This window comes from Cibotium barometz, chromosome 28 (assembly GCF_041138505.1).
Source record: "Cibotium barometz isolate CiBa-2024 chromosome 28, ASM4113850v1, whole genome shotgun sequence".
Taxonomy (NCBI): Eukaryota; Viridiplantae; Streptophyta; class Polypodiopsida; order Cyatheales; family Cibotiaceae; genus Cibotium; species Cibotium barometz.
Genome location: NC_141073.1, coordinates 20461568 through 20486220, shown reverse-complemented (window position 1 = coordinate 20486220; position 24653 = coordinate 20461568). Strand labels below are relative to the sequence as shown.

General features: G+C 38.2%; 3 protein-coding genes and 1 long non-coding RNA gene across 4 annotated transcripts; 3 read left to right on the top strand and 1 right to left on the bottom strand.

Annotated features, from left to right (window-relative positions):
* Window positions 1–9919: 9919 nt before the first annotated feature.
* LOC147622634 (uncharacterized) lies at window positions 9920–11614 on the top strand. The gene is made up of 4 exons (XM_086822600.1): window positions 9920–10318; window positions 10742–10810; window positions 10973–11041; window positions 11288–11614. Exons 1-4 carry the CDS (start codon window positions 10226–10228, stop codon window positions 11612–11614), a joined length of 558 nt encoding a protein of 185 aa, XP_086678726.1. The 5' UTR covers window positions 9920–10225.
* A 712-nt stretch (window positions 11615–12326) lies between these two features.
* On the top strand, window positions 12327–13152 carry LOC147622633 (uncharacterized). Its single transcript, XR_015269579.1, has 4 exons — window positions 12327–12398; window positions 12496–12561; window positions 12810–12881; window positions 12979–13152. It is a non-coding gene; the product is annotated as an uncharacterized LOC147622633 (long non-coding RNA).
* A 67-nt stretch (window positions 13153–13219) lies between these two features.
* LOC147622632 (uncharacterized) lies at window positions 13220–15731 on the top strand. The gene is made up of 8 exons (XM_086822669.1): window positions 13220–13271; window positions 13636–13850; window positions 13958–14086; window positions 14158–14322; window positions 14429–14566; window positions 14659–14752; window positions 14851–14952; window positions 15038–15731. Exons 2-8 carry the CDS (start codon window positions 13753–13755, stop codon window positions 15125–15127), a joined length of 816 nt encoding a protein of 271 aa, XP_086678795.1. The 5' UTR covers window positions 13220–13271; window positions 13636–13752; the 3' UTR covers window positions 15128–15731.
* Window positions 15732–18318: 2587 nt separating this feature from the next.
* On the bottom strand, window positions 18319–20801 carry LOC147622631 (uncharacterized). Its single transcript, XM_086822599.1, has 4 exons — window positions 19575–20801; window positions 19425–19492; window positions 18841–19332; window positions 18319–18753 (listed from the first exon to the last, which is right to left on the bottom strand). The coding sequence occupies exons 1-4, from the start codon at window positions 20485–20487 to the stop codon at window positions 18319–18321; spliced, it is 1908 nt and encodes a 635-aa protein (XP_086678725.1). The 5' UTR covers window positions 20488–20801.
* Window positions 20802–24653: the final 3852 nt, after the last annotated feature.

Sequence of the window (24653 nt, the reverse complement as noted above, 5' to 3'; positions counted from 1 at the left end):
CAAACTCCTAGTTACAAACTCCTAAGCTGGAAGGAAAAATTGCTACGCAAGAATGGTAAGGAGTAACTTTTGTATGGGTAGCCATAATGCAAAGTATAATGTAAGTCAATGCATGTGAATAAGAGGCATGGATAGGTTTGTTTACATCAATGTTATTATAAATATACAAGGGTTATGAAATAATGGGTCGATATGAATCCTTAGCTATAGGAATAATATTATGCTCCATGGGTGGGCACATTATAGTGTCTAACATGAATCGGTACATTTGAATTAGTAGAATGGGTAGGTGTGTTTTCACCCATGTTATGGTAGGTAGGGAAGGATATGAAATAATGGGAGAGTATTATTCCAATAGCAAAGGAATAATGTAAATTTTCTCCATGCACATAGCCATGTGCTTTTCTAGATAGACAAGTAGCATGTGGTTCTAGAAGCCAAGAACCCAATCACAAAAGAAAAGAACGTGGAAAGGCACACAAGCTTTGAATATTAAAAACCAAGCTACCAGTTAATGCCTTAAACTATTAAAATTATTTTTTAGCTTGTCATGTAATACATCAGCCTGCCTTGAAGCCTTAAATAATTAAATATTCATGTTTTTTATTCTATAGAGATGAGCTCAAAGTTGCAAGTATTTATGAAGAAAAAACAAAGCTTAAGTGGAGTTAGAAAAAACAAACAGATGATAGTAAGTATACTTTCACTTTTCTTATTACACAAAGTTATACTTTTCCTTTTCTTCTTGTACAAAATGTTACATAAATATTGTTAATTACATAATATAAAATAATTTATGTTTCATTATGATTAAATCAAATTACAATTTGAATTTAGATCTGTAAATATCTAATGTTTTGATTTAAAGGTCATTCTTGAAATAAAAATATCTAAATTCAAATTAAAGTTTGAATTTTAGATCTCTAAATATCTAATGTTTTGATTTCAAGATCATTCTTGTGTGGTGAAAAAAAATAAATTTCTCGAATTAAGTACACAAAAAAAATATATATAAACTCTTTGAAGCATTTATAATTTTATTAGTATATTAGTAATTGCAATTTCATAATAATTCAAGTATATTTGATTTATATTTTTCAATGTTTATTTAGGTGAAGATTTCAGTCTCATGAAGATAAAGAAATAATACTGATGAAGTTTATAGGATTAAAAAATATAGATGAGATGTATGCTTCCCTTAAGGTCACTTACAATACCATAAGGAAAGCACACCTATTACATGTTAGGAAGAAGACCATATTAGGGAGTTTGGGAAAATCCCAATTCCCATTTTTCAAGATCAAAAAATGGGGGGCATGGTAAACCCTTTTAAGATTTCCTCAAAACCCCCTCATGTGACATATCATTGGAAAGCCCTTGAAGAGTAGGTTCTAAATCCACATTCTCCAACAACTTTTGAGTTGGTATGCTCAAGATACACCAAAAAGTAGATTTAGAAGAAAACTCCCAAAGTAATGGGATTTTCGCAGACTCTCTATTATAGTCTTATGGTGGCGATCTCACTTCAAAGCTAATGCACGATGATTTTGGCATGGGTTGTTGAAGAAGATTTATTTACACTTAGTTGTTGACTAAACCCAAAATCATAACAATGTATGTTTTTCAATGAATGCTTATTTCATATGCAAGTTTTTTTTTAATGATTTAGTTTCAAATGATGAAGTGGAAGCTTTTTTCAATATTATTAGCATATTCATATTGTACATTTTTCTCATTTTTTATCTTTTAAATAATTAGCATTTTTAAATACAATTACTTTTTATTTAGAGCACTTTTTAAAGTGTACATAATGTATGAGACATTATGCATGAGGAAAGTTTTCAATGTGCTAATTCATATCATCAAATTTTTGAAGTAGCAAAAAAAACAATTATGAGATATGTTGACAATATAGTAAATAATCTCTTATAAAAAATATGCATAGTAAATAATTTCCTATATAGTGAAGTAGGTCTATATACTAAATAATTTTCCATATAGTGATTTATGTTAGGTCTATATAGCAAATTATTTCCCATATAGTAAACTAGATCTGCATAGCAAATAATTTATTGTATAGTAATTTATTTTTCTAGAAAAAAAGTTTATATATATTAAATTATTTCTTATGAATTTTCTATGTAGTAAATAACTCACTAGAAAGACAGTCTAGGAATCTAACAAATTATCTAGTTTGTTTTTCTATTTGCTATATAGGAACTCGTCAAAAGCTCCTTATCTTTCTATTAAAACTAGCCTTATATATTTAAAAAAAAATCCTTAATGCAACCCTTTTTATTTTATTTGTACATCAGATTTTCATTTTCCAAAGCCTTTTTATTTTTTTTAAGGCTCCCTTTAAAAAAAGGCAAGCTCTTTTTTTATTAATTGTGTATTATGTTAACATTTCAAAAGATCCTCAAATTCCCATCGAAAGAATGTTTTTTCAAAACTTCATCTCCATGGTAATTACACATTGAATTGACAATGTTTTGAATGTGAATCCATTCTTAAATATTGAATTTACCATTAAATCTCCCCTTTTTAAGATAAATGAGATGCAAAACATGTAATTATTACTCAAATAATTAAATGTGAACTCAATGTTGCACATTTAATTTGCATTTTAAAGATAAATCATGTACACATGTAACTATTACTCAAATAACTATGTCATTATTAAAACAATTTAGATTTGTTTTCTCTCTTGCTTGGCTCTAATTTGAGTCCTTTTATCGATAACTTAAATATTTGTAATGAAATTAAGAGTTTTTAATATTAAGTTTCAAAGAAGCGATAATTTTTTAATAGGATTGATAATGTTATTTTTTATAAGAAAACCATACTAAGTTATAGAAAGTTAAACAGTCTGTAAAATTAAATGAAACAATTAATGTCAAAATATGTGATGCATTTTCATCTTTACACTAAAGTTTAAGACACGCAAATCTCTAAGAACATGGCTATTGCAAGCTCAATCAGGCAAGACACAATGTAGCTAGCTTCACACTGATTTTGTGGGTGCCATCCACTACTAATAGGTCCACCCAAGAGAAAACCTCCCATATGATAGAATAAATTCATGACACAACTAAGAACATTTTTTGAATCAATGCGCTTTGATTTTCATGACAAAACTAAGAAGTTGTACAAACCTTTCGCTTTCATAAACTCTTTCTTCATTCAATGCACTTTGAAGGCAAAGAAGTATTTTTATCCTAGAAGTATAATAACAACATTAATAACCATGATAGTATAAAATTTAAAAATGAAGTATAGTATAACCATAACATTAATAACTATGATGGTATAAAATTTAAAAATAAATATAATATAACAGTAACATTAATAACCATGATGGTATAAAAATAAAAAATGAAGTATAGTATAACCATAACATTAATAACCATGATGGTATAAAATTTGAAAATGTTAACTATAATAGTATAATCATTAAAAAAAAGATGAAATTAAAAGATAAATTGTTTTTAAAACATACCTCCTCATCATACGTTGAGCTTTGTAGAGCATGAGTAAATATAGGTGTTGTCTCTTCTTATAGCTCCATATATGTTTGATGCTTTTGTAAGGTCATTATCCTTTGACAAATATTTACAATAAATTTATAAGGCCGAGAATTCATATAATGTAGATACTTGAAATCTTCAAAATTTCACACAAACCTCATAAAATTCATTAGACTCAATGTGTGCCATTTCCTCGAGGTACATATTTGCATTGTGGTCCTGCATTAAAATCTGGGAGGTACATATTTGCTTTGTATTCCTGCATTAAAATATTTTAAAGTAAGAATGTAAACAAATATAAAGATAATATAAGTTAAGAATATGTTCAAATTATCTTACAAATATACTCTCTACATAGTGTTTACATGATTAGACACATCACAAACCTCATATAAGTTGGTATACTCTATATGTAGTGCCTCTAATAAATGCACACTTGCATTATTTTCCTACATTCAAAGCAAACTAACAAAAGTAAAAATCTTTTTACTTGTAAGTATATTAAATATAACCAAGAAGATCATTAAGGTCATCAAAACTTAAGCATTAAAAGAATTATTATAAAAAATAGCTCATTTGTTAACTCTTAATGTACTGACATTATTTTATTCTTGAATAGTAGTTTGCTTGTCATCTAAAGGATTATCCTTTTCTTGAAAGGCTAAAAATCATTCATTATAGAAAACCATGTCATACTTTAGCTATATAAATAAAAAATCAAACATAATAGCAAAAGTAAGTAGCTATTCACCACATCCATTATATATTCTCCTTCAAAATATAATTTCTTTGTCATATCAGTATCCATTGTATTGATTCCATTGCATTCTTCCTCATTTGAAGCTCTACCATACTAAAAGGATATACAAAAAAGAAGCATCATTTCATTAATAAAATCACCCATGTTTACCACACTACTTCATGCAATTTGTGAAGCTTACCACACACTCGAGGAAGATGTTGGCACCTTCTTCTTATTCTACTTCCTTTTTTACTGTAGAGACTTAATCCACCAAGCGTAGATGTCTTCTTTCTGCCATATATAAGAAACACCATGTACACATAAGCGCTTAATCTCATGTATATTCTTCTATACCTTCTCTATGGCACTTTGCCATCCTTGTTGTTCCTTAGATCTCCACTTACTTCCACATCCTTAAACCAACTACACACACATCAATAGTTAGATTGCAAGACTCTACTTTACCATCCTTTTTGTTTCTTAGATCTCAAATTGCTTCCACATCCTTAAACCAACTATGCACACATCCATAGGTTGATTGCAAGTCTCTACTTGACTCTGGATAGTACTTCCTTAAATAGTCTTTCCTATAGAGCTTGTGTTTTTTTGACACATAAGTGGTGGAGGCTGAAAAAGTTAGTCATAGGTGGCAGAGCTTCCCAGAGAAGTGTGGCAGTGCCATATTAAAACTCTATCTGCTAGTTGCCATGATAAGGTAGAGCATGCATGGCGAAGCTTCCTAGAAGTGTGGCAAGTGCTATCTTCAAACCCCGTCTAGTAGTTGGAATGATAAGATAGAGCATGCATGGTAGAGCTTCTTATAATTGTGGTTGTGCTACCTTCAAACACCATCCTCGTGTCCTCCTCCTATCGTCTCCCACCTTCTTCTTCCCAACCCCTTGATGGCGCAACACACACAAAGGTGCCTTGATGGTTGTAGGCACAGTAGACCTCTTCCCCCCTTGATGGCTTTAGGCTGCAAAGTGAGCAGAGGCTGATGTTTCTTAGCCGACTAAGCGTATACCATACTACAAATGGAAATGTAATATCCATGGTTTCCAATCACATCTAGTTGTTTTAAATGATATATAAGGTTTTTGCTTTTAGCACAAGTATTTCTTTCTTTCTTAATGATTAATCTTACTCGGGTTGATTATGAATTAAGATAATATGGTCTTTCACACTAGCTCAGTTTGTTATCCTCTTGATCAAATTATTGTCAAGGCTATTAAGCAATAAGTTGTTGTTGAATTTTGTAGCTTACATGGGGATAATTGAAAGGAAAAATTGATGCATTGCTTACACACTTGCAAGTAGTACCTAAATTCATCACATGTAAGCATTGCTTAACTTAACATGGTAGTAGAAGGATGGCCCTTGTATTAATGAAAAAAGCTTTGAGATCGTGCTGTGATGATGGTAACAATAATCATTTAAATCATGAACATGCCCATACCTTGAGTAGAAATATATATACAAACTTCAAATTGTATTTCTTTTTTCAAGTCAAGTTCAATCAACACAATTTGTAAATTTTCATAAAACATAAATATTTAACATAACACCAAATTTCTTAATCAAAAGGTTCTATAGATATAAACTATTCAACATAACACAAATTTCTTAATCAAAAGGTTCTATAGATATAAAACACAAATATTTAACATAACACCAAATTTCTTAATCAAAAGGTTCTATAGATATAACCTATTCAATCACTATTTTGCAAAGTAGTTTACTCAAGGCATATTAAAAATCTAAAAATATAAAAAAAAATAACAAGTTTTAAAAATTATCAAAGAATTATTTTGCCATTTTCAAAATAAAGAAGGCATTTTTCATGATAATTTGAAGAGAACCTTCAAGGGAAAACATTTGCAATTACCCATTCAATCTGTAAATTTTAGTGCATGTAGTATGCTTACCTTGCTTTTGCTTAGGAGCTAGTGAACAAGAGGGAGCTATAGAGTGTTGTTGTTAGAGGTGCTACTCATAAGATATCAGCACCAAGAGCCACTACATAGCTTAAGATTTATAAGAAGAAGAGCATGTATTAAAAGTGAAGATATTACCCGTCTCTATTGATATCTACATAAGGGCTTCTAACGATCTTTCTTTCTCTTTCTAAAAATAGTAAACAATATTTCTCTTTCTATTTCTCTAGTATGCAAGGGAGGATACTCATCTCTCCCTCTCTCTCTCTCTCTCTCTCTCTCTCTCTCTCTCTCTCTCTCCTTTGACATTCTCCCAATAACACTTTAGAGGCATAATCAAAGGTTACTATCTATATCCTTATGGTTAAGCTAATAGCTTTTATTGTGCATACCTCATGTAGTGTAAAGGCTTCTGATTTCAATTAGAAGCCTTTCCCTAGGCATCCATCTCCTTGTGATTAAGGTAATAACTTTGATTGTGCATTTCCCTAGGCATCCATCTCGTTGTGGTTACGCTAATAACTTTGATTGTGCAGGTGCCCTGTGGTGTAAAGGGCTCTTTATACAAGGCTCGAGAATGGATTCAAAGGAGATACAATAACACACAATGCTGAAGATCTGTCTCATATAAGGGTAAGTGGTTGGCCTCATGTCAATCCCACTGATCACAACAACTAGTGAGTAAGGGGCTATCAAAAGGCATGAACACACAAGGCAAATACAAATTAAAGTGTCTTAATACCTACTGCCATTAATAAAAAGATGATAAAAACTTAAAAAAAATCAATTGAGCTAGAGTACTTAACTCAATGTGATCAATTGAGCTAGAGTACTTAACTCAATGTGATTAATTAGGCTAGAGTATTGAAAAAAAACAAGATTGCAATGTTGGTAAATTAAGCTAACATCAGGTGTCGGGACTCTCTAATCATACACACAACAAGTGAAATGTATATGTGTGTGTACATGTGTGTATGCGTGCATATTGTGTGTGTGTGCGTGTGCGTGTGTGTGCATGTGTTCAAATGTGTGAAATTTTTAGTGGTTTGAGAGTATAATATTTGATTAGAATGAGTGTAATTATAGGAGAGGTTGATTGGTGGAAAGATTCAAGAGAGTGTGGAAATGATGAGGCTATGGAGTTTATAAGATAGTGTACTTGGCATTGGATTAATAAGGTTAATTGGAAACTTGTTTTAAGTCTTTTTGGTTAAGCTTTTACTTATCTCTTTAGCTTGTACTCCATGCTCTCTCCTTGCCTCAACACTAAAGGGCACGGGACACTGGGGAAGCCAAAGATTTGGGATCGAGGGTGGGCAAGTGGGGGGACGCTGGCGGCTTCAATCTGGGCCGTCGGATGTAGTGAACTCCAGGGATAGCGGGTGAACTCGGGCTTCGGCTGAGTTGGCAAAAAAAAAGCTTTTAAAGTAGCCACGCTGGACTGACGTGGCAGGACGCCACGGGGGAAAGCCGTGCATGCAGGGGTACCCGTATACCAGAAAGATCTCAAAGATTTGATTTTGCCCAGGCTTCTCTCTGCGTTTTTCTCTACACGCTTTGCTGCGATTGCAGGCTTGGCTCCGCGACGACGCTGTGCTTTTGCATGGGTGATCTTCTAAGCTAGAATCAAAGGCTCTTCATCAAGCTAGCCATCAAGCTGTAAAGGTTTTTCCTGCTTGTTGGTATTGCAACAAGCACCCAGCAACGCCTTCTAAGGTGTATGGTTCTTCATCAAGCCTGCAACACAATTTTATAGAAGCATGGCACCAAGTGCAAGCCGAGTGCATAGGAGGAAGAAGGCTGCCATAGGAAGCAAAACAGGTGGCAACGAAGGTCAAGCAATGGAGTTTCTAGAGTCTACACAACTTGACAAACGAAGAAGTCCTCGACTAAAGGAAAAGCAAGCATCACCGCAATCGCCCTCCCCACAAAACTTGGATGCTGCATCAGGGGAAATCTTGCCCCCACATAGCCTCAATAAGAGGCCCAAAAAAAAGTTGGAAACCATGCTCATGAAGCCTACAACCTCAATGCAGGAAAACGCGGGCCCATCTAATGTTAAAGGGGAAGGGATGGCTGAGGGGACAGATCAGATTTTGCCATATGCCATTGTACGATTGCCAGATGGGAGGGTTGGGCGCCAATGTCGTGCAAGTGACACTTGCCCCCTTGCTAAATCTTTCATAGAAAAGAGAAAGAGTATGATTGGGCACTTAAAGCTTGCTCATGGGTTAGATGTTGATATTCCCAAGCTGCCACTTGGTCGTCCTCCGAAGAGCAACTTAGTAGCTCGTGCTTTCCCACACCCGTATGCTCAGAGGTGGAAGAGACAGGCATACGAAAGATCGCAAGATAAAGAAAGAAAGTTTCAGATCAATCGACAAAAGTATGAGCATTCTCAATACATGCAGGCTGAGCGCGCATGGGATAACCTTTGTAGTCAGTTCAAGAACAAATCAAAAGAGGACTTCATAGCAAGCTGGGTGAAAGATAAGATGGACAAGTACATGTCAACAGCAGAGGCTCGAGTTGCCAAAATCCAGGCTCGGATAGATGAGAATATCTCCAAAGAGGTAAGCTTTGCTGCATCTAGAAGCTAAAAGGTTTAATTTTGAAGTGTTTTCATCTCATGAAGATGTGTTTTCAACTAAAGGATACCCATCATGTGTGCCCTTCTCGCTCTACTCTCAAGGATGCATTTATTAAATGCTTGCGTTAGGCCTTATGGTTAGTTATGGATGGGCCTGGGGGTGGAGAGCTATCACCAAGGAGTTGGTTTCCCCTTTTTGAGTCTCCTAGATGTACTTAAGAGAAGTTAATGCCCTGATTTTTTTAGGTTCTTTTGTTGTCAACAAAATGTAAGAATGTATGATAGTGGAGTAGCTGGGACGATCTTACAAGGCAAACACACACATAAGACTCTTTGTTTATGAAAGGCATAAGTATCGAACAGTTGGAGCAGAAAGGAAAGGTGCAATGTGCTCAAATATCGTGCGAGTTCTCGCTTGAATGTGGATCAGTGGTGTGCCGTTGCTCACACAATTTCTGCTTCAAGTTTTTGAGCCGTCTTTTACCTTGCCAATCTGCCCAAGAATGGGTTTTAGAGATTTAGCCTACCCAACAGTTGTGCAATGCACGATCTATAAGCTCTACTCCTTAAGTCAGAATGTAACGTAGCTTTGTATTCAGGATTGTATCTAGTGGAAAGTGTAGCAACCTTAAAAGAGTGCCACCTGAAGCTCGTTAACTTGTTTTCCATCTTATGAATCATGCTTCTTGAACATGTGTTTTTATCTTATGAAGAATTTACGCTTTCTTATACTGAGAATGATTTGTGTAACTACAATTTATCATTTCTTCAATTCACAAGTCATGACTTTCTTGCAAATATTAGAGCTCATTTGATGTGTTAATTTGACATGTTGTGCAATGTTCTCTTGTGGGCTTATCCATTTCAAAAGGCTGAACTGAGTTGTTGGGCTGCTTTCGTTAATTTGCCTTCTTCTTTCTTCAGCTGGCAGTAGGGCAAGGGGTAGAATGAAAGCCAAATAAAGTGTATCCATAAATTGGGCAAGCTGGACAAAATCCACTGTGAAACAAAGTATGTTTGAGTTGCATGTATGCGTGCGAGCGAGTGTGTGTGTGTGTGTGGGGGGGGGAGGGGGGGGCGGGGTGGGGGGGGTTGAGTCAAACTTATATGTCAAGAACAACCCAAGTTGCTCCTACACTCTGAGCTTCCATGCCAGTTGCCCCCTTGGTAGCAGATGAAGTCATGATGTGCAATGTGTTTACTCTTGAATTAATTGTTCTTGAATTAGATTACAATTTATATGTATTCTTGGTCATATACACGGTCGAAGTCTATGGCTATTTCCCAAGTTCACATACAACACGCATGGTTTCCTTGCTGCAGGCCAAGTTTATTCACCACATGTCAACTTCACTTCTTACATTTTTGAGATCACTTGGCATGGCTGTATTTGCAGGATTTCGTAACCCATGAGGTTGTTGGGCTTACAACTATGGATGGCTATTATTTATTGCAGGATTTTGGAACCCATGAGGGTGTTGGGCCGTGTGCGGATACAACAAAGAAGCACAACACTAAGAAGAACGTAAGCTTTGTCATATTTTTCATTCATCCCCTCGTTCTGATTCATATCTCTATTTCACTAACATGGCTGCCTTGAAAGTGCCTAGCCATTCTCTCACGGTCTTCCCCTACAATATGTTCAAGTCCTTTCCATTGCCTAATTTCCATGGTCTACTCGCAGCATGCCAAGTTTATTAACCTGATGCAGGTTTACTTGTTGCATGCAGAGTTCACTCACAGCTTGCTAAGTTTATTAACTAGATGCATGTTTTCTTGTTCAATGCAAAGTTCACTCACAGCTTGCCAAGTTCTCTCCCTGCAGCACTAACATGACTCCATAGTTGCATGCAAGGGTTGGTAAGCAAATTGCAATGAATGCACATGCAATGTGTCTACTAGTCATTGCCCAAGTTGACATACACCTCACACCTTTTGTTTGTTGCAGGATTCTGGAACCCATGAGAGTGTTGGACCATGCGCGAATACAAGAAAGAAGGACAACACTCAAAAGAACGTAAGCTTTCCAATATCCTTCACTCATCCCCTCGTTTTGAGTCATGTTTGTGATGTTGAAAGTGCCTAGCGATGCTCATGTGGGCTTCTTGGCATAAGTAAGTATGCGAATTCACGAGTGCAAAGATTGTTTGTAACTATGCATGGATATTATTTGTTGCAGGATTCTGAAACCCATGAGAGTGTTGGGCCATGTGTGGATACAAAAAAGGAGGACAACACTAAAAACAATGTAAGCTTTCAAAGTTTGCTAAGTTCTCTCTCTACATCACTAACATGGCTCCATAGTTGCATGCAAGGGTTGGTGAATAGTTTGCATGCAATCAATGCACGTGTAATGTGTCTACTAGCTCACACCTTGCTAATTTCATTCACATCATGCCAAGTTTATTCACATCATGCCAAGTTTCTTTGCTGCTGCCAAGTTCACATACAACTCACATGCCCTATAGTTTGAGATCATTTGGGCATGCTGCAGGATTCTGGAACACATGAGGGTGTTGGGTCACGTGTGGATACAGAAAAGAACACCACCACTAAGAATGTAAGCCTTCTAATCTTGCTAAGTTCTCTATCTACTTCATTAACATGGCTCCATGGTTGCATGCAACGGTTGGTGAACAGTTTGCATGCAATCAATGCACGTGCAATGTTTCTACTAGCTCACAACATTATCGTCTTCCTTAGTGTCCTCACACTTATCCCTTCCTTGCTAGTTCATTCACATCATGCCAAGTTCATTCACATCATGCCAAGTTTCTTTGGTACTGCCAAGTTCACATACAAATCACTACATGCCCTTTAGTTTGAGAACAACACTAAGAAGAACGTAAGTCTTCTAATCTAACATGGCTTCATAGTTGCATGTAAGGGTCGGTGAACAGTTGGCAATGTGTCTACTAGCCATTGTCCACGACTCACACCTTGCCAAGTTCATTCACATCATGCCAAGTTCATTCACATCATGCCAAGTTTCTTTGCTGATGTCAAGTTCACATACAACTCACTACATGCCCTACAGCTTGAGATCATTTGGACATGCTTCTTGTTTGTTGCAAGATTCTAATTCTGGAACCCATGAGGTTAAGCCATGCGCGAATACAAGAAAGAAGAACAACACTCAAAATAACGTAAGCTTTTCAATCTCCTTCACTTATGCCCTCGTTCCGAGTCATGTTTGTGGTGCAAAGATTGCATACAACTATGCATGGCTATTGCATGGAGGGTGTTGGGCTATGCATGGATACAAAAAAGAACAACACTAAGATTAACGTAAGCTTACATTCTTCTTAGTTTGCTGCCAAGTTTGCTTACATTCAATCTTAGTGTTGTGTAGTTGTTGCATGCAAAGTTTAGTCACAGCTTACCAAGTTTATTAACTTGATGCATGTTTTCTTGTTGCATGCAAAGTTCACTCATAGCTTGTCAAGTTTCTTTGCTGTTGCCAAGTTCACAAGTTCACTCACTACATGCGTGGCCTTTGAGATCATTTGGCCCATGCTTCTTGTTTGCCGCAAGATTTTGATTCCGAAACCCATGAGGTTGGGCCATGCACGAATACAAGAAAGAAGAGTAACACTCAAAATAAGGTAAGATTTCTAATCTCCTTCACTTATCCCCTCGTTTCGAGTCATGTTTGTGGTGCAAAGATTGCATACAACTATGCATGGCTATTACTTGCTGCAGGATTCTGGAACCGGTGAGGGTGTTGGGCCATGTGTGGATATAAAAAAGAAGAATACTAAGAAGAACGTAAGCTTACATTCTTCTTAGTTTGCTGCCAAGTTTGCTTACATTCAATCTTAGTGTTGTCTAGTTGTTGCATGCAAAGTTCAGTCATCACAGCTTACCAAGTTTATTAACTTGATGCATGTTTTCTTGCTGCATGCAAAGTTCACTCATAGCTTGTCAAGTTTCTTTGCTGTTGCCAAGTTCACAAGTTCACTCACTACATGCCCACACTTTGAGATCATTTGGCCCATGCTTCTTGTTTGCTGCAGGATTTTGATTCCGGAACCCATGAGGTTGGGCCATGCACGAATACAAGAAAGAAGAGTAACACTCAAAATAAGGTAAGATTTCTAATCTCTTTCACTTATCCCCTCATTTCGAGTCATGTTTGTGGTGCAAAGATTGCATACAACTATGCATGGCTATTACTTGCTGCAGGATTCTGGAACCGGTGAGGGTGTTGGGCCATGTGTGGATATAAAAAAGAAGAACACTAAGAAGAACGTAAGCTTTCTAATATTTTTCATTCATCTCCTTGCTCTGAGTCACATCATCTTGGTTTCCCACTAGTTTGTTCAAGTCCTTGCCGCTGCCTAACATGGCTCCATACACCTCACACTTTGAGATCGTTTGGGCCATGGCCATCTTCTTGTTTGTTGCAGGATTCCGCAACCCATGAGAGTGTTAGGCCATGCGTGAATACAAGAAAGAAGGACAACACTCAAAAGAACGTAAGAGATTCTAATATCCTTTATGCCGAGTTGTTAAAGCTTTTCATGTTCTTCTACATTGTTGGTTCACTCTTCTCTTTACTTGCATGGGCCCTGTTCTTGTTTGTTGCAGGATTCCGGAGCCCATGAGGGTGTTGGGCCATGCGTGAATACAAGAAAGAAGGACAACACTCAAAAGAACGTAAGAGATTCCAATATCCTTTATGCCGAGTTGTTAAAGCTTTTCATGTTGCTGCCTACATTGTTAGTTCACTCTTCTCTTTACTTGCATGGGCCAGGTAAGTGCAGCTAATTCAACCCTGGAGTTTGTTATGTCCTAAAGGGACTCAATGGGTGAATGCATTGTTTTCTTGCCATTGTGTAGGTGTTTGAGGTTTCAAGGAAAAAGTTGCCTATTAGGACTTCTCGTGCAAAGCAAAGTAGCAATGAAGAAACACCGATTATTGTATCATCGCCGACTTTTTCTGAAGCATACAACAATATGGAATTTATATTCGAGATCTCCAACATGCAGGTTATTGTTACAGAGAAAGGGGAGGGGAGGTTGGTAGCAACAAGGGGCAATGTTGCGAGATCTAGGTAAGAGGCTCTACACGATTGACAGTTTATCAAAACCATGTATTGTCATGATAGTCTCAGCTTGTGTGGTTTGCTGCATTTTTTTTTGTTTGGCTTTTGCCTTGCAGGTTAGCTTCCGGGGCTGACATTGACTTTGTTTCCATGAGATCCAAAACCTTTGTGCGCGTAGATGATAGCTTTTTGAGGGAAATGTTTGTTAATGAGGCATCCACTAGGACCATGACCTTGTTTGGGATGTAAGTGTATCACTTTAAACATTTTAGTGCACTTACATGGATGCACTTTCATTCCCTCCTTGCATGCACAGGTTGATGGAGAACAAGTTGCCATTGGACATTCTTGAGAAGGTGTTTTGGGCTGATTCTTTGTGGTATTCTATGTCACGTAAGTGCGTGGAGAATTTCCTCACCCGCTTCTTCGAGAAAATGGATATGTCAGCCATTCAATTATGTTTCTTTCCCGTTGTATGCAGGTGTGTGTGGTCACTTCATTGGTAAAGAATTTTGGCTATGCTTTTTTACATACCACTTGGCACTCAAATTTGTGCGCTTTTAATGGCTGGCTATTGTGTGCAATAGGAATCATTGGTCCCTCTTTACCCTGTATGTTAACAAGAACGAGGAGGTGCCCCTTTTAAAAGGGAACAAAAGCTATTTGTTATACATGGATTCATTGGGACTAATAAATCCAGAGGAGTGCTTGGATAGTTTGTTCATGTAAATTGAAATTCTCTTCCATGTTGGTTTTGTTCATGTATACTCATACAATGCATGACACATGACATGGTTCTGGTTTGGATTGATTACAGTGCTCTAAAATGCTTGGCACCGCATGTGGCTGATTCAACCCTTCAAGGTGCTTTGTTCAACCCCGAGACAGAGCTGAAACTAAAAATCGTTAAGGTGAAGGTGACGTTGATTTGTTGGTAGCAGCGAGTTGAATTTGTTATGAATGTTCTACATGCTGAATGTTGGTGTTACATGTGCATCATTTGGGGCAGGTACCGCAACAGGACAATAGCACAGATTGTGGCTTCTATGTGATGGCGTTTATGAGATACCTCATTGCCGGTATATTGCAAAACAATGTAGACAAGAATTGGGTAAGTGCTTGCTTCGTGTTACGTCTTTGCTGCTTCAAGAAGAACATGCAAGCTCATTTACGCTTACAGCTTTGCTTTTTTTCAGCTCACAGATCAGTGGTTTCAACATGAAGATGTATGCACGCTTAGGATGGAGCTTCACACATGGTGCATGAGTGTTTTGGAAGAACTGTGACACGTCTACTGTCTTGAGCAGCAGTGACATCCGAGCAGCATGTCTTATTTTGTGGGCAGCGCACTTCTTATGACATGTTTACTTTCTTGAGCAGCAGTGACATAGCAGTGACATCGGAGCAGCATGTTAAGGATGTTATTTTATGGGCAGCGCACTTCTTATGACACGCACAGTAGCATTTTTTACTTTGGAGCGAGAAGCATGTAGATGCAGGACCAGCCATGTGATTTTGGAGCATTTTTTACTTTGGAGCAAGAAGCATGTAGATGCAGGACCAGCCATGTGATTTTGGAGCACTGTAGGAGCGACAACCTCGCACCAGCGATGTGATTTTGGAGCAGTGTAACATGGCTTATCGGTGGGTGGCAAACTTATGACGCGGAGTCCTGCACGAGCGACAAGCATGTAGATGCTTTTTGGAGCAGCAACCTCTATTTTTGGCACCAGCTATGCGATTTTGAAGCGGTGTTTTTGGCTTGTCGTGGGCAACACACTTCTTATGAACATCTTTATAAACATATTTGGCATCTAAGGATGTTTTGTATCAGCCAATTCACATGAAATACATGATATTTTTTAGCTTCTCAATATAATTTGTTTTGGTTCCGATGTAAATTGTCTATCAACAAATATGCTTCCGTTGGTTCCTTTTTCAACTTTGCTATTTGGTGTTTAGTTTAGTTCCGCAACATGATGGTTCTTGTTGATGCTCTTGTACTGGAAGCTCTTCATGTTGAATTTGAATCAGATTCTCCGCTGCTCTAGATAAGCCCCATATCTTGGCCCAAGTAGCGAGAAGATCGAGTATAATGACACTCCAACATGCATTGTAAGGAGCCAAAGTGCTTCCACGTTTTGGATATGGTCTCTGTTTGTAGATTGTGTGGGACGTGTAAACTCTCAAGCTAGTCCTGGTGCACATAGAGAGAGAGAGAGAGAGAGAGAGAGAGAGAGAGAGAGAGAGAGAGAGAGAGAGAGAGAGAGAGAGAGAGAGAGAGATAGAGAGAGATCTTGCTCTACCGATGCAGCCATAAAAGTATATGATGAGAGAGAGAGAGAGAGAGAGAGAGAGAGAGAGAGAGAGATCTTGCTCTACCGATGCAGCCATAAAAGTATATGATCACTTTTTTACCTTCTAATATCAAGCTATTAGTAAAATGATCTTAATCTTTTTATAGTATTGAAAGTGTTCATAATTTGGGTGACAAAAAGATTAACATGTTCATTGCATTCAAACTATAAAGCTTGATTGAGAATTGTGCCTGGCTGGTAGAAAGGCGGCTTACGCACCAGCAATGATGAGGTTTCTCATGACCCTAGACATTGACGGATCTGACCATCCCCTACAATAGCATAACAACTGAACAGTTGGAACTACTACCTCTTGACATGTCAGTCATGAAATGAGTTGATGTGACAGATCAATACAGTGACCATGCGACATAATATGCAGGGAAAGCCACAACACTCATACGCCAAGCATAAAAGTTTCATAGCTGATTATCAAAACTCCCTCTTCCATCCGCCCTCTCCCAACGAGAACCAGGCCTCCCGCTCTTGATCCCACCTGTTGCAAATAAACTGACTTCTGCTGCAGGGTCTCGTGGTACCAAAACCACCAGCTTTTGAAATAACTAATGTCTGTCTGTCAACCCAAGTAAAACTAAGTTCTAACCCACATTGTGTACCCATGCAAAAAGTATATACAGTTTTAAGAGCACACAAAAAAAGAGAGAAGCTCGGACAAGATTGCATGAATCTAGTCTTGCATTACATGCCCAAGGGCTGTATAAATCAGCTATGGTCAAAAAACATAACACAAATTGAGCGTCGTTTTCTTGACTGATCCATAATGAGCAGACACATATGGTTTTTGGAGCAGCAAGTTATATCAAGCTATACTGAACATGAATTCCCTTCACAGAAACAACATACATACAAATTTACAAAACATTGAGTCTCCAGCTGATCCAAAATAAGCATATACATTTGGTTTTTAGAGTAGCAGGTTATACCAAAATGGACAAAAAATCTCCTCACTCGTTCCAAAATGATATAATGTACAAGTTGAATACATCTGCATTATTAATATACAAGTATTATCCTTTGCTCGGATGCAAGGACCTTCTCGAGTACTGAACCATTAGATAAATGCATAGTGAAGTGCCTCTCCTCATCTTCAAGTGACCCATACATACATGAGATGAGTAGTCCCTTTTCAATGCAAAGGTTGTTGTAGAGGTTAACAGCTCGGTTAATAAGAGGAGCCTCTGAACCAACTGGGGCATGTCTACTTGAAAGGGGAAGGAGCGCGTGGCATGTATGGCACGAGTGACTTTGTATAGGATCAACTAGGAGAGTTTTACTACAGCAATGGTGACAAAATATGCGAGGTCTCTTGTCAAACCGCACCCGACTCCTGCCACGTTGATGCTTACGTCTCAAGACCCCTGTCATACAAGCACGTTTTGTTGGAGGCGAGCAGGCTATCTCTTGATCACATACGGTTGTAGCTACTTCATGCGGTCTCCCGTGACCAAGCCGAGTAAGCGTAACATGAGCTTGGATTTGTTTGATGGACCCCCTCATTGGCAAATCAATCTCCTTTGGGATAATCAAAGCTGAAATATTATTCTGTGAGATGCTCAATTGCTGGAGTATTGCTTCTTTCAACTTGGTGTCACATGCTGATAGATTCTCTTCCAAAACATGTAGAACCCTTTTCATGTCTTGAATGCAGCAAGCTATCTGCTCATTGATGTTGACAACCTTGCACTCACCACTCTTTATGTTATCTGGCATGTCCTGCTCACTTAGCCCAACATCAATGTCCTCGTCCATTTGACTTAGAGAATGAAGACTATCAAGGACAGGGAAAATGGCATGTAGATGTGGAAAATGATGTTGAATTATTAGGCGGATTCCATAAAGATGCTTACAATCAGATCCCCAACTTGGACAATCGCAATAGTTGGACTGAACACTGACATGATACCATTGCGAAGATGAACACATACTCAAGATTTTGAATAGCAAAGTGGACTCATCAATCACTTGAAGGGTGGACGAACTAGCCTCAAATCTTCTCAAGATTTTTTCACCTGCTTCTAATCTGGACGTATGACTCTTGCTTGATCCATGAATACTAAAACGTTGAGAATCAGCTGAAAAGTACGTAAAGCTGGTTAGTATCACGACACCTTTTCTTCATGAGTGTCAAGCAACAAAGGGGGGACAAGCCACAAGAGAAGCTTAAAGAACTCAAGTAGCGTTCCGCCGATGTAAGTGCCCGTTAGAGAATCCCCTGCAATAGCATGTAACAGAACTAGAATTGATCTATTTATCTTTGCATCAAGAAGAGTGTACTTGATGTATTGCCAGAGCCTCTCGACCAAGTTTGTTGTATCCACATTTCCATGTGAAAATAGACGCCCAAACTTTGGCCACCTTCTCCGCCACATGCATGTGGTGGCACACCATCCATTCGAGATGTATCGTTGAACATTGATATACGCTGAATATCTCTGCAAGAGCTCTTGGTATCTCTCTTCAAATGCCTCTTCACTTGCCATTTGCATTAGATTTGACAAGGAACTATACACATCATCTCGCTTCTCTTTTGGAACCTACATAGCCAAAATAAAATGAATATACATACCACCTGATAATGATATGCACAATAGAATGGATCTAGCTTTTAAAAGGTGACTTACTTGCGGTAGGAGGTTCTCTACCCATGCCTTCTTAACATGAAACCAGCATAGCAAGACATGGCATGCAATTTGGTGTCGTCTCCCTTCTTCATCTTGTGTCCAGCAATAGGGGTCTACATCAACAATCTTCATAATGGCTTCCAACTCTTGCTGGTTTTTGTCGATGATAATAGCCGTCGGACGAACTCCATGCAACCTTGTGAAGATCATCTTGAAGGTCAACTCCAAGGCTACACTTTCTTGGTTAGTGCCGATGTCATTAGTGCATAGCATGAGCCATATTGGAATACCCATGCCATTTTGGTTGGGCAAAACTGCAGCATACAGGGGCAAACCAAAGACATTTGTCTTGAATGTGCTATCTACTGCCCAAGTGTTGTGTCGTGAGAAACGAAGAGCAATTTGTAGCATCCACTCATCTTGAATGATGAGGACAAAGGGTCGTTTACTTTCATCAGAGGCTTGTGGGTTATAAGGTTGAACATAAAGAACCTACAAAGAAATCATGATGAATAAAGAGGCAAGAATAGGGGAAAGAGCTTCAAACATAAAGAACGTTGGCTGTAAGGTTGAACATAAAGAACCTTGTTCTGTTCTTGCAAACGAAGAGCCTCTCCAAACATCGCAGCCCAATCATTGTTTGTACATCTTCCTACAAGGATAGAGAGGCAGATTAGAAGTATAAAACAACCAAAAGTTACAAGGAGAATTGTTGGTAAAGCAAAGCAAAGTACCTTGTGTGCGCATTTGATATGACATCATTTGCACCTCTTTTGGTATCATGAAGAAGCGAAAGATTACACGATCTAATGGCAAGGCATTCTGTATGTGAAATCTTTCTTTTGATGTAGACATTTTTGCCACATGACGACATGTCCCTATGTCGAACAAGTCATCCATGCAACAAGCAATCACACGTGGGTGCACGGGCAAGTAATAGAGGTCAACACGTGAGCCTGGTATATGTCCCTCGTGAACATCATGAACTAGCATGGTCACCTTCTCTGTGTCATGAGAGTGCTGCAAGACCACCTTAAAGGGACACCCACACCTCTTGGACCTCCGCAATCTTCTCTTGTTAGCACCTCTCCGAGCAATACTTCCTGCCCTATGGCACATGTACTCTTGCACCCACTTGGATGGTCCATGCTTCTTTGTGGATCGAAGTAATACTAGCTTTGTTTGGTGCTTGATCATGATGTTGGTCAACTCTTGATTGACTTGAGACTTAGTTGTGACAATTGTTGATGCTGGAGCTATGGTCTTTTTGCTCGTAGGGGTCTGTTCCCCGACCTCAGTAAGCAGGCAGCCGCAAGCGATAATCCTATCTTTCACATAGTCAAGAGAAATTCCATGCCTCCTCTTGTCGGTGCACCATTCTGCCTTGATTGCATTGATAGTGGCATTCACACCATGATGAACACCATGCTCAAGAGGACGATGGGCTGCCACGACAATACGCTCCCAATCTTCAATGTATGCTATTTTCAATCCTGTTGATTTCGAACATAGGCAAAGGTGAAGCGGGCTGAAACAAAGCTCTTCTCTTATTCTTTTCCACCTCTTCAAATCCAACAAGTCTCTTGCATCGTGTGCTTTTAATGTTGGAAGCGTCACTGTGAGAGCTCCTCTAAGATCTTTCTCCATTAAGGAGAAGCTCTTCTCATCGAAAGAGAAAAAAAAGCTTGATGTATATGTAAATGGATCCAATGCCCCCCATGAATCAAGCCTAGGTGTACTCCATGAACTTGGAAAAACACCCTCATTATCATCTTGGAAGAGGTCACATACATCTGCGTCGTCACTTGATGTAGTGTCACTACTTGTTGTATTATCTAAATACTCATCCAATATGAACTGATTTGTGTCATTGGATGCATTCCAATCAGCCTCATTTGATGCATTCCAATTAGCCTGCCATGGCACCGCGAAGTCACTTGTGTCACTCGTTGGATTCCAATCAACCTGCTATTGAAGTCCAAGTTAGATAGGCAGAGAGAGGTAGGACATGTTCTTAAAACAAGTTTTTGCATCGTTTGCTAATTTTATTATGGCTATGAAAACAATGTAGGGCACTAGGAAGGGCAAACCTTTCTATAACTAATGCCACTTCAAAGGTAATGTCACCCTCCGCTCTACGAATGTCCACAAAGCCAATGACAAGCTATGGGGGGTCTGCTAGTCCTAGAAGTAATCAAACATTGGATGATGAATGAAGCGCTACGGCTAGAAGTATCCCCTACAAGGCTTTGCTCAAGACACAGTGTTGCAATCAATGTATGCATTTTTCCCTCCATGAGCGCTTCTTTCTTATCTGTTCTCGCAAAGATGAGGTGGTCTCTGTTTTAGATGGCTTGATTGACCCATGTTTTCAATATTCATTGAGCATCCATTTAGCTTCAATGCAAAAACCTCTTCAAAGAGAGAGAGAGAAAAGCTGATTTCAAGTGGCAAAATTGTGTGTGTGTGTGTGCGTGCATGCGCGCACGCATGCGTGGTTTAAATCCAGTGTGTGTGTGCATGGTTTAAATCCAAAATCAACCTAAGGGGCTCTTCACATAGAGAGAGAGAGAGAGAGAGAGAGAGAGAGAGAGAGAGCCTGTTGATTGGCAAGTGTGAGTTTTTGTGTGTGTGTGTACCTGGTTTAAATCTGGAATCAATCTGAGTGATTCCTGAGAAGAGCTTTCCATAGCCGTGGTGATTTTACAGAACACATGCAACACATGCTCTACGACGTCATCATACAAATTTAAAATTCTGCCCTTTTGCAAGCCACGCTGGAGAAGCCTGCCCTCCACGTCAAGCCAACGTGGCTATTGAGTTTATTTTAAATTTCGATTTGGGGCGCCAGCTCAGCCGAAACCCGAGTTCACCAGTTGCTACCCGAGTTCACTGCATCCGACGGCCCAGATTGAAGCCGCCAGCGTCCCCCCACTTTCCCACCCTCGATCCCAAATCTTTGGCTTCCCCAGTGTCCCGTGCCCTTTAGTGTTGAGGCTCTCCTTGCATCATCTCTCTTCTACACATCTCACCAACCATGATGATCTGCAAGATCTCACCAACCATGATGATCTGCAAGTCTCGAGTGTGATCTGATGGATGCAAACATGTGTGTTGTTGTTGTTATTGCGGCCACCCACTGCTAAAGCTGATGCTAATATGTTCTACGTGCAACGCCATTATCTTGGCATCCAACCGTCTATGTCTGTGCCTAGTGTACCCAATGATGTGGCGCTATCTGAGCACCACCCAGTCGCATGGCACAGCTGCTGTCGATACCGCCGCCTTCTGAGCGCCACTTAGCTGTGCGGCATAGCTCCTACTAATATCACCGCCTTCTGAGCACCACCTAGCTGCGCGGCACAGCTAGGTGATATTCCCGCCTTCTGTGTGAGCGCCACCTAGCTGCGCGGCACAACTGCTGCCCACCACGAATGATAAGGCTTCTACATTTTGGCCTCTTCTCCTGGTGCCAGTTGTCCTGGGGGCACCTTGCAAGCCACACGCTGAGCCCGCGGGTGGCGCCCATATCACCTCACCCATGTAACATAGCAGGTCAATCGAAAGGATTTTTTCCTCTTAGTTTTTAAAAATCTAGGATTCCTTTTTTCCTTGTGCCTTGATTGTCCATGGTTAATATGTAATAGATATAACCATTTATATAGTGTTATAGAAGCACTTAACTCAAATTATGCTTTTTTATAAATATTATAAATGCAAGAATTTAACATGAATAATAAAGCTATGGCTCATTAAAAAAAACAAAAAACATATATTTTACAAAAAGTTATGTTTTTAAGCTATATATGGACATTTTTTGTAATCACGTCCTTGGTAGGTTGAGGCAAAACATACTCCATTCAAATTTTTAGCTATATATGGATATTGTTTTGTAATTATGTCCATGTTAGGTTGAGGACAAAACCTATTCCAATTAATTTGGCCACAAGAATAGTTTTATTTTAATATTAGAACAAAGAATTATAATCAACTTAAGCTGAAGTTAGGGTAGAAAGAAGAAAACGTACTATGTACATTAAGGGAACAAAACGAAGATGAAGAGCTAATGAAAACGAGATAAGTCTTCTCCATTTTTTTTCTTAATATTATAAAGAAGAAAACATATTATGTACTTCTAGAAGAACTGCTTAGTGTTTCACATCAAGGGAACAAAACCAAGATTAAGAACTATTGTCCTCTCAAAAAAAAAACTTACTATGTACTTCTAGAAGAAGTGTTCATTGTGTCACATCAAGGGAACAAAACCAAGATGAAGAGCTATTGTCCTCTTTTTTTTTTTAAATATATCTTAATTCTTTAATTATGGATGAAGATTCATTCAAGGTCAAAAATTTGTTACTATAGTTAAAGAAGACGAATTCTCTTTAGAGCTAGGGATTGTGACTCGTGAGTTTGACTATTCTATTCTTTCTATTTGAAATTATGGATTGGGAGGCTATAAATTTAAAGAGTTTAACAATTTTATTTATATTTGGTTTAGAGATGCATGCATAGTGTTTCTTTTGAGTTTTTTGAGATTGCAAAGATGGTTTATTTCAAGGATAAGAGAAGCAACAAGAAAACATGTCTTTTATTTAGACTATTATTCTTTTTATGTAAGATCCCAAGTTTTAATTAATATATTTTTAATGTAAGATTGAGATTGAGAATGATATTGATTGATTGACAAGATTGATCATGATGAATATTGATATTTTAGATTGTGATTGAGATTGAGATTAAGCATGAATGGATTGATTATGATGTGATTGAGATTGAGATAAGTCCTTCAGCAAGAAAAGCCAAGTGATGTCTAAACCTCTCTCATGATTGTGAAGATGATTGTCAAATAGGGTAAAAAATTCCATTAACCCTATAACATATGATTAGTATCCATATTAATTAAATTATCTAAATTTACAAGCATGCTACCCTTTTACCCACGCACATGGTAATAAGCCATTTCCTCGCTATTTCAATGCTCAAATTGTTCAAAAAAAACAACATTATCATTATTTAGATGAATGATGCAAGTGGCTATAATCTCACTAATTAAAATTTAAAATAAGTTCAATTATATGTGCGTGCGTGTGTGTGTGTGTGTGTGAGCGTGTGTATGCATGTGTGTGCACACATGTGTGTGTATCATGCATGTGTTCATGTGTGTGCTGTTTGGGGAGGGGAGGTGCAAGAAATCTTGGCACTTTTTTATAAATATAAAACATACAAGTGATACTTATAGCTTATCTTCCCTTACCATGGATTGTTTCACAAGAAATAAGAAATTTCATGCGAAAATAAAATCATGAAGCAATACCTACACTTTGTTTCCCCTTTATAAAAAATGGTACTTATAATGTTGAAAAGTCAAGATTGATGGTTGTGTCAAGGATAAAATGTTTTCTTGCCTTGAAAGCATACACTTATTTGTTTACACAAAGATAGGGGGAGGGGGGTACGATGTCAAGGACAAAATGTTCTGACCTTGAAAGCATACACTTATTAGTAAGCACAATGAGGGGGGGGTATGATGTCAAAAAAAAGATCTCACCAAAAAATAGTAATGTATAATGCCAAGGAAAATAGATTAGATAATGATGTCAAAAAAAGATCCATGTAAGTACACCAAAAAATAATAATGTATAATGCCTAGGAAAATAGACAAGAGAATACTAAGATATCACCCAGGCTTGCTAATATACATGAACATTGCAAATACTCAATCTAGAGAGGGTTCCAACCTAGACATAATCTTGATTACTCAAGGATTTCAAAGCTAGTTTAAAGAAACATTTAAAATACAAAGATGTTGA

What these genes read in the sequence shown, in the direction of transcription:
- LOC147622632 (XM_086822669.1), top strand. Translation starts at nt 13,753, where the DNA reads ATGGAATTTATATTCGAGATCTCCAACATGCAGGTTATTGTTACAGAG. An exon ending in GGCAATGTTGCGAGATCTAG is followed by an intron (nt 13,851 to 13,957) that starts GTAAGAGGCTCT and finishes TTTGCCTTGCAG; the next exon opens with GTTAGCTTCCGGGGCTGACA. An exon ending in TGCTTGGATAGTTTGTTCAT is followed by an intron (nt 14,567 to 14,658) that starts GTAAATTGAAAT and finishes GATTGATTACAG; the next exon opens with TGCTCTAAAATGCTTGGCAC.
- LOC147622634 (XM_086822600.1), top strand. Translation starts at nt 10,226, where the DNA reads ATGGATGGCTATTATTTATTGCAGGATTTTGGAACCCATGAGGGTGTT. An exon ending in AGCACAACACTAAGAAGAAC is followed by an intron (nt 10,319 to 10,741) that starts GTAAGCTTTGTC and finishes TGTTTGTTGCAG; the next exon opens with GATTCTGGAACCCATGAGAG. An exon ending in AGGACAACACTCAAAAGAAC is followed by an intron (nt 10,811 to 10,972) that starts GTAAGCTTTCCA and finishes TATTTGTTGCAG; the next exon opens with GATTCTGAAACCCATGAGAG.
- LOC147622631 (XM_086822599.1), bottom strand. Translation starts at nt 20,487, where the DNA reads ATGGAGAAAGATCTTAGAGGAGCTCTCACAGTGACGCTTCCAACATTA. An exon ending in ATATCAAATGCGCACACAAG is followed by an intron (nt 19,493 to 19,574) that starts GTACTTTGCTTT and finishes CTATCCTTGTAG; the next exon opens with GAAGATGTACAAACAATGAT. An exon ending in GTTTGCAAGAACAGAACAAG is followed by an intron (nt 19,333 to 19,424) that starts GTTCTTTATGTT and finishes ATTTCTTTGTAG; the next exon opens with GTTCTTTATGTTCAACCTTA.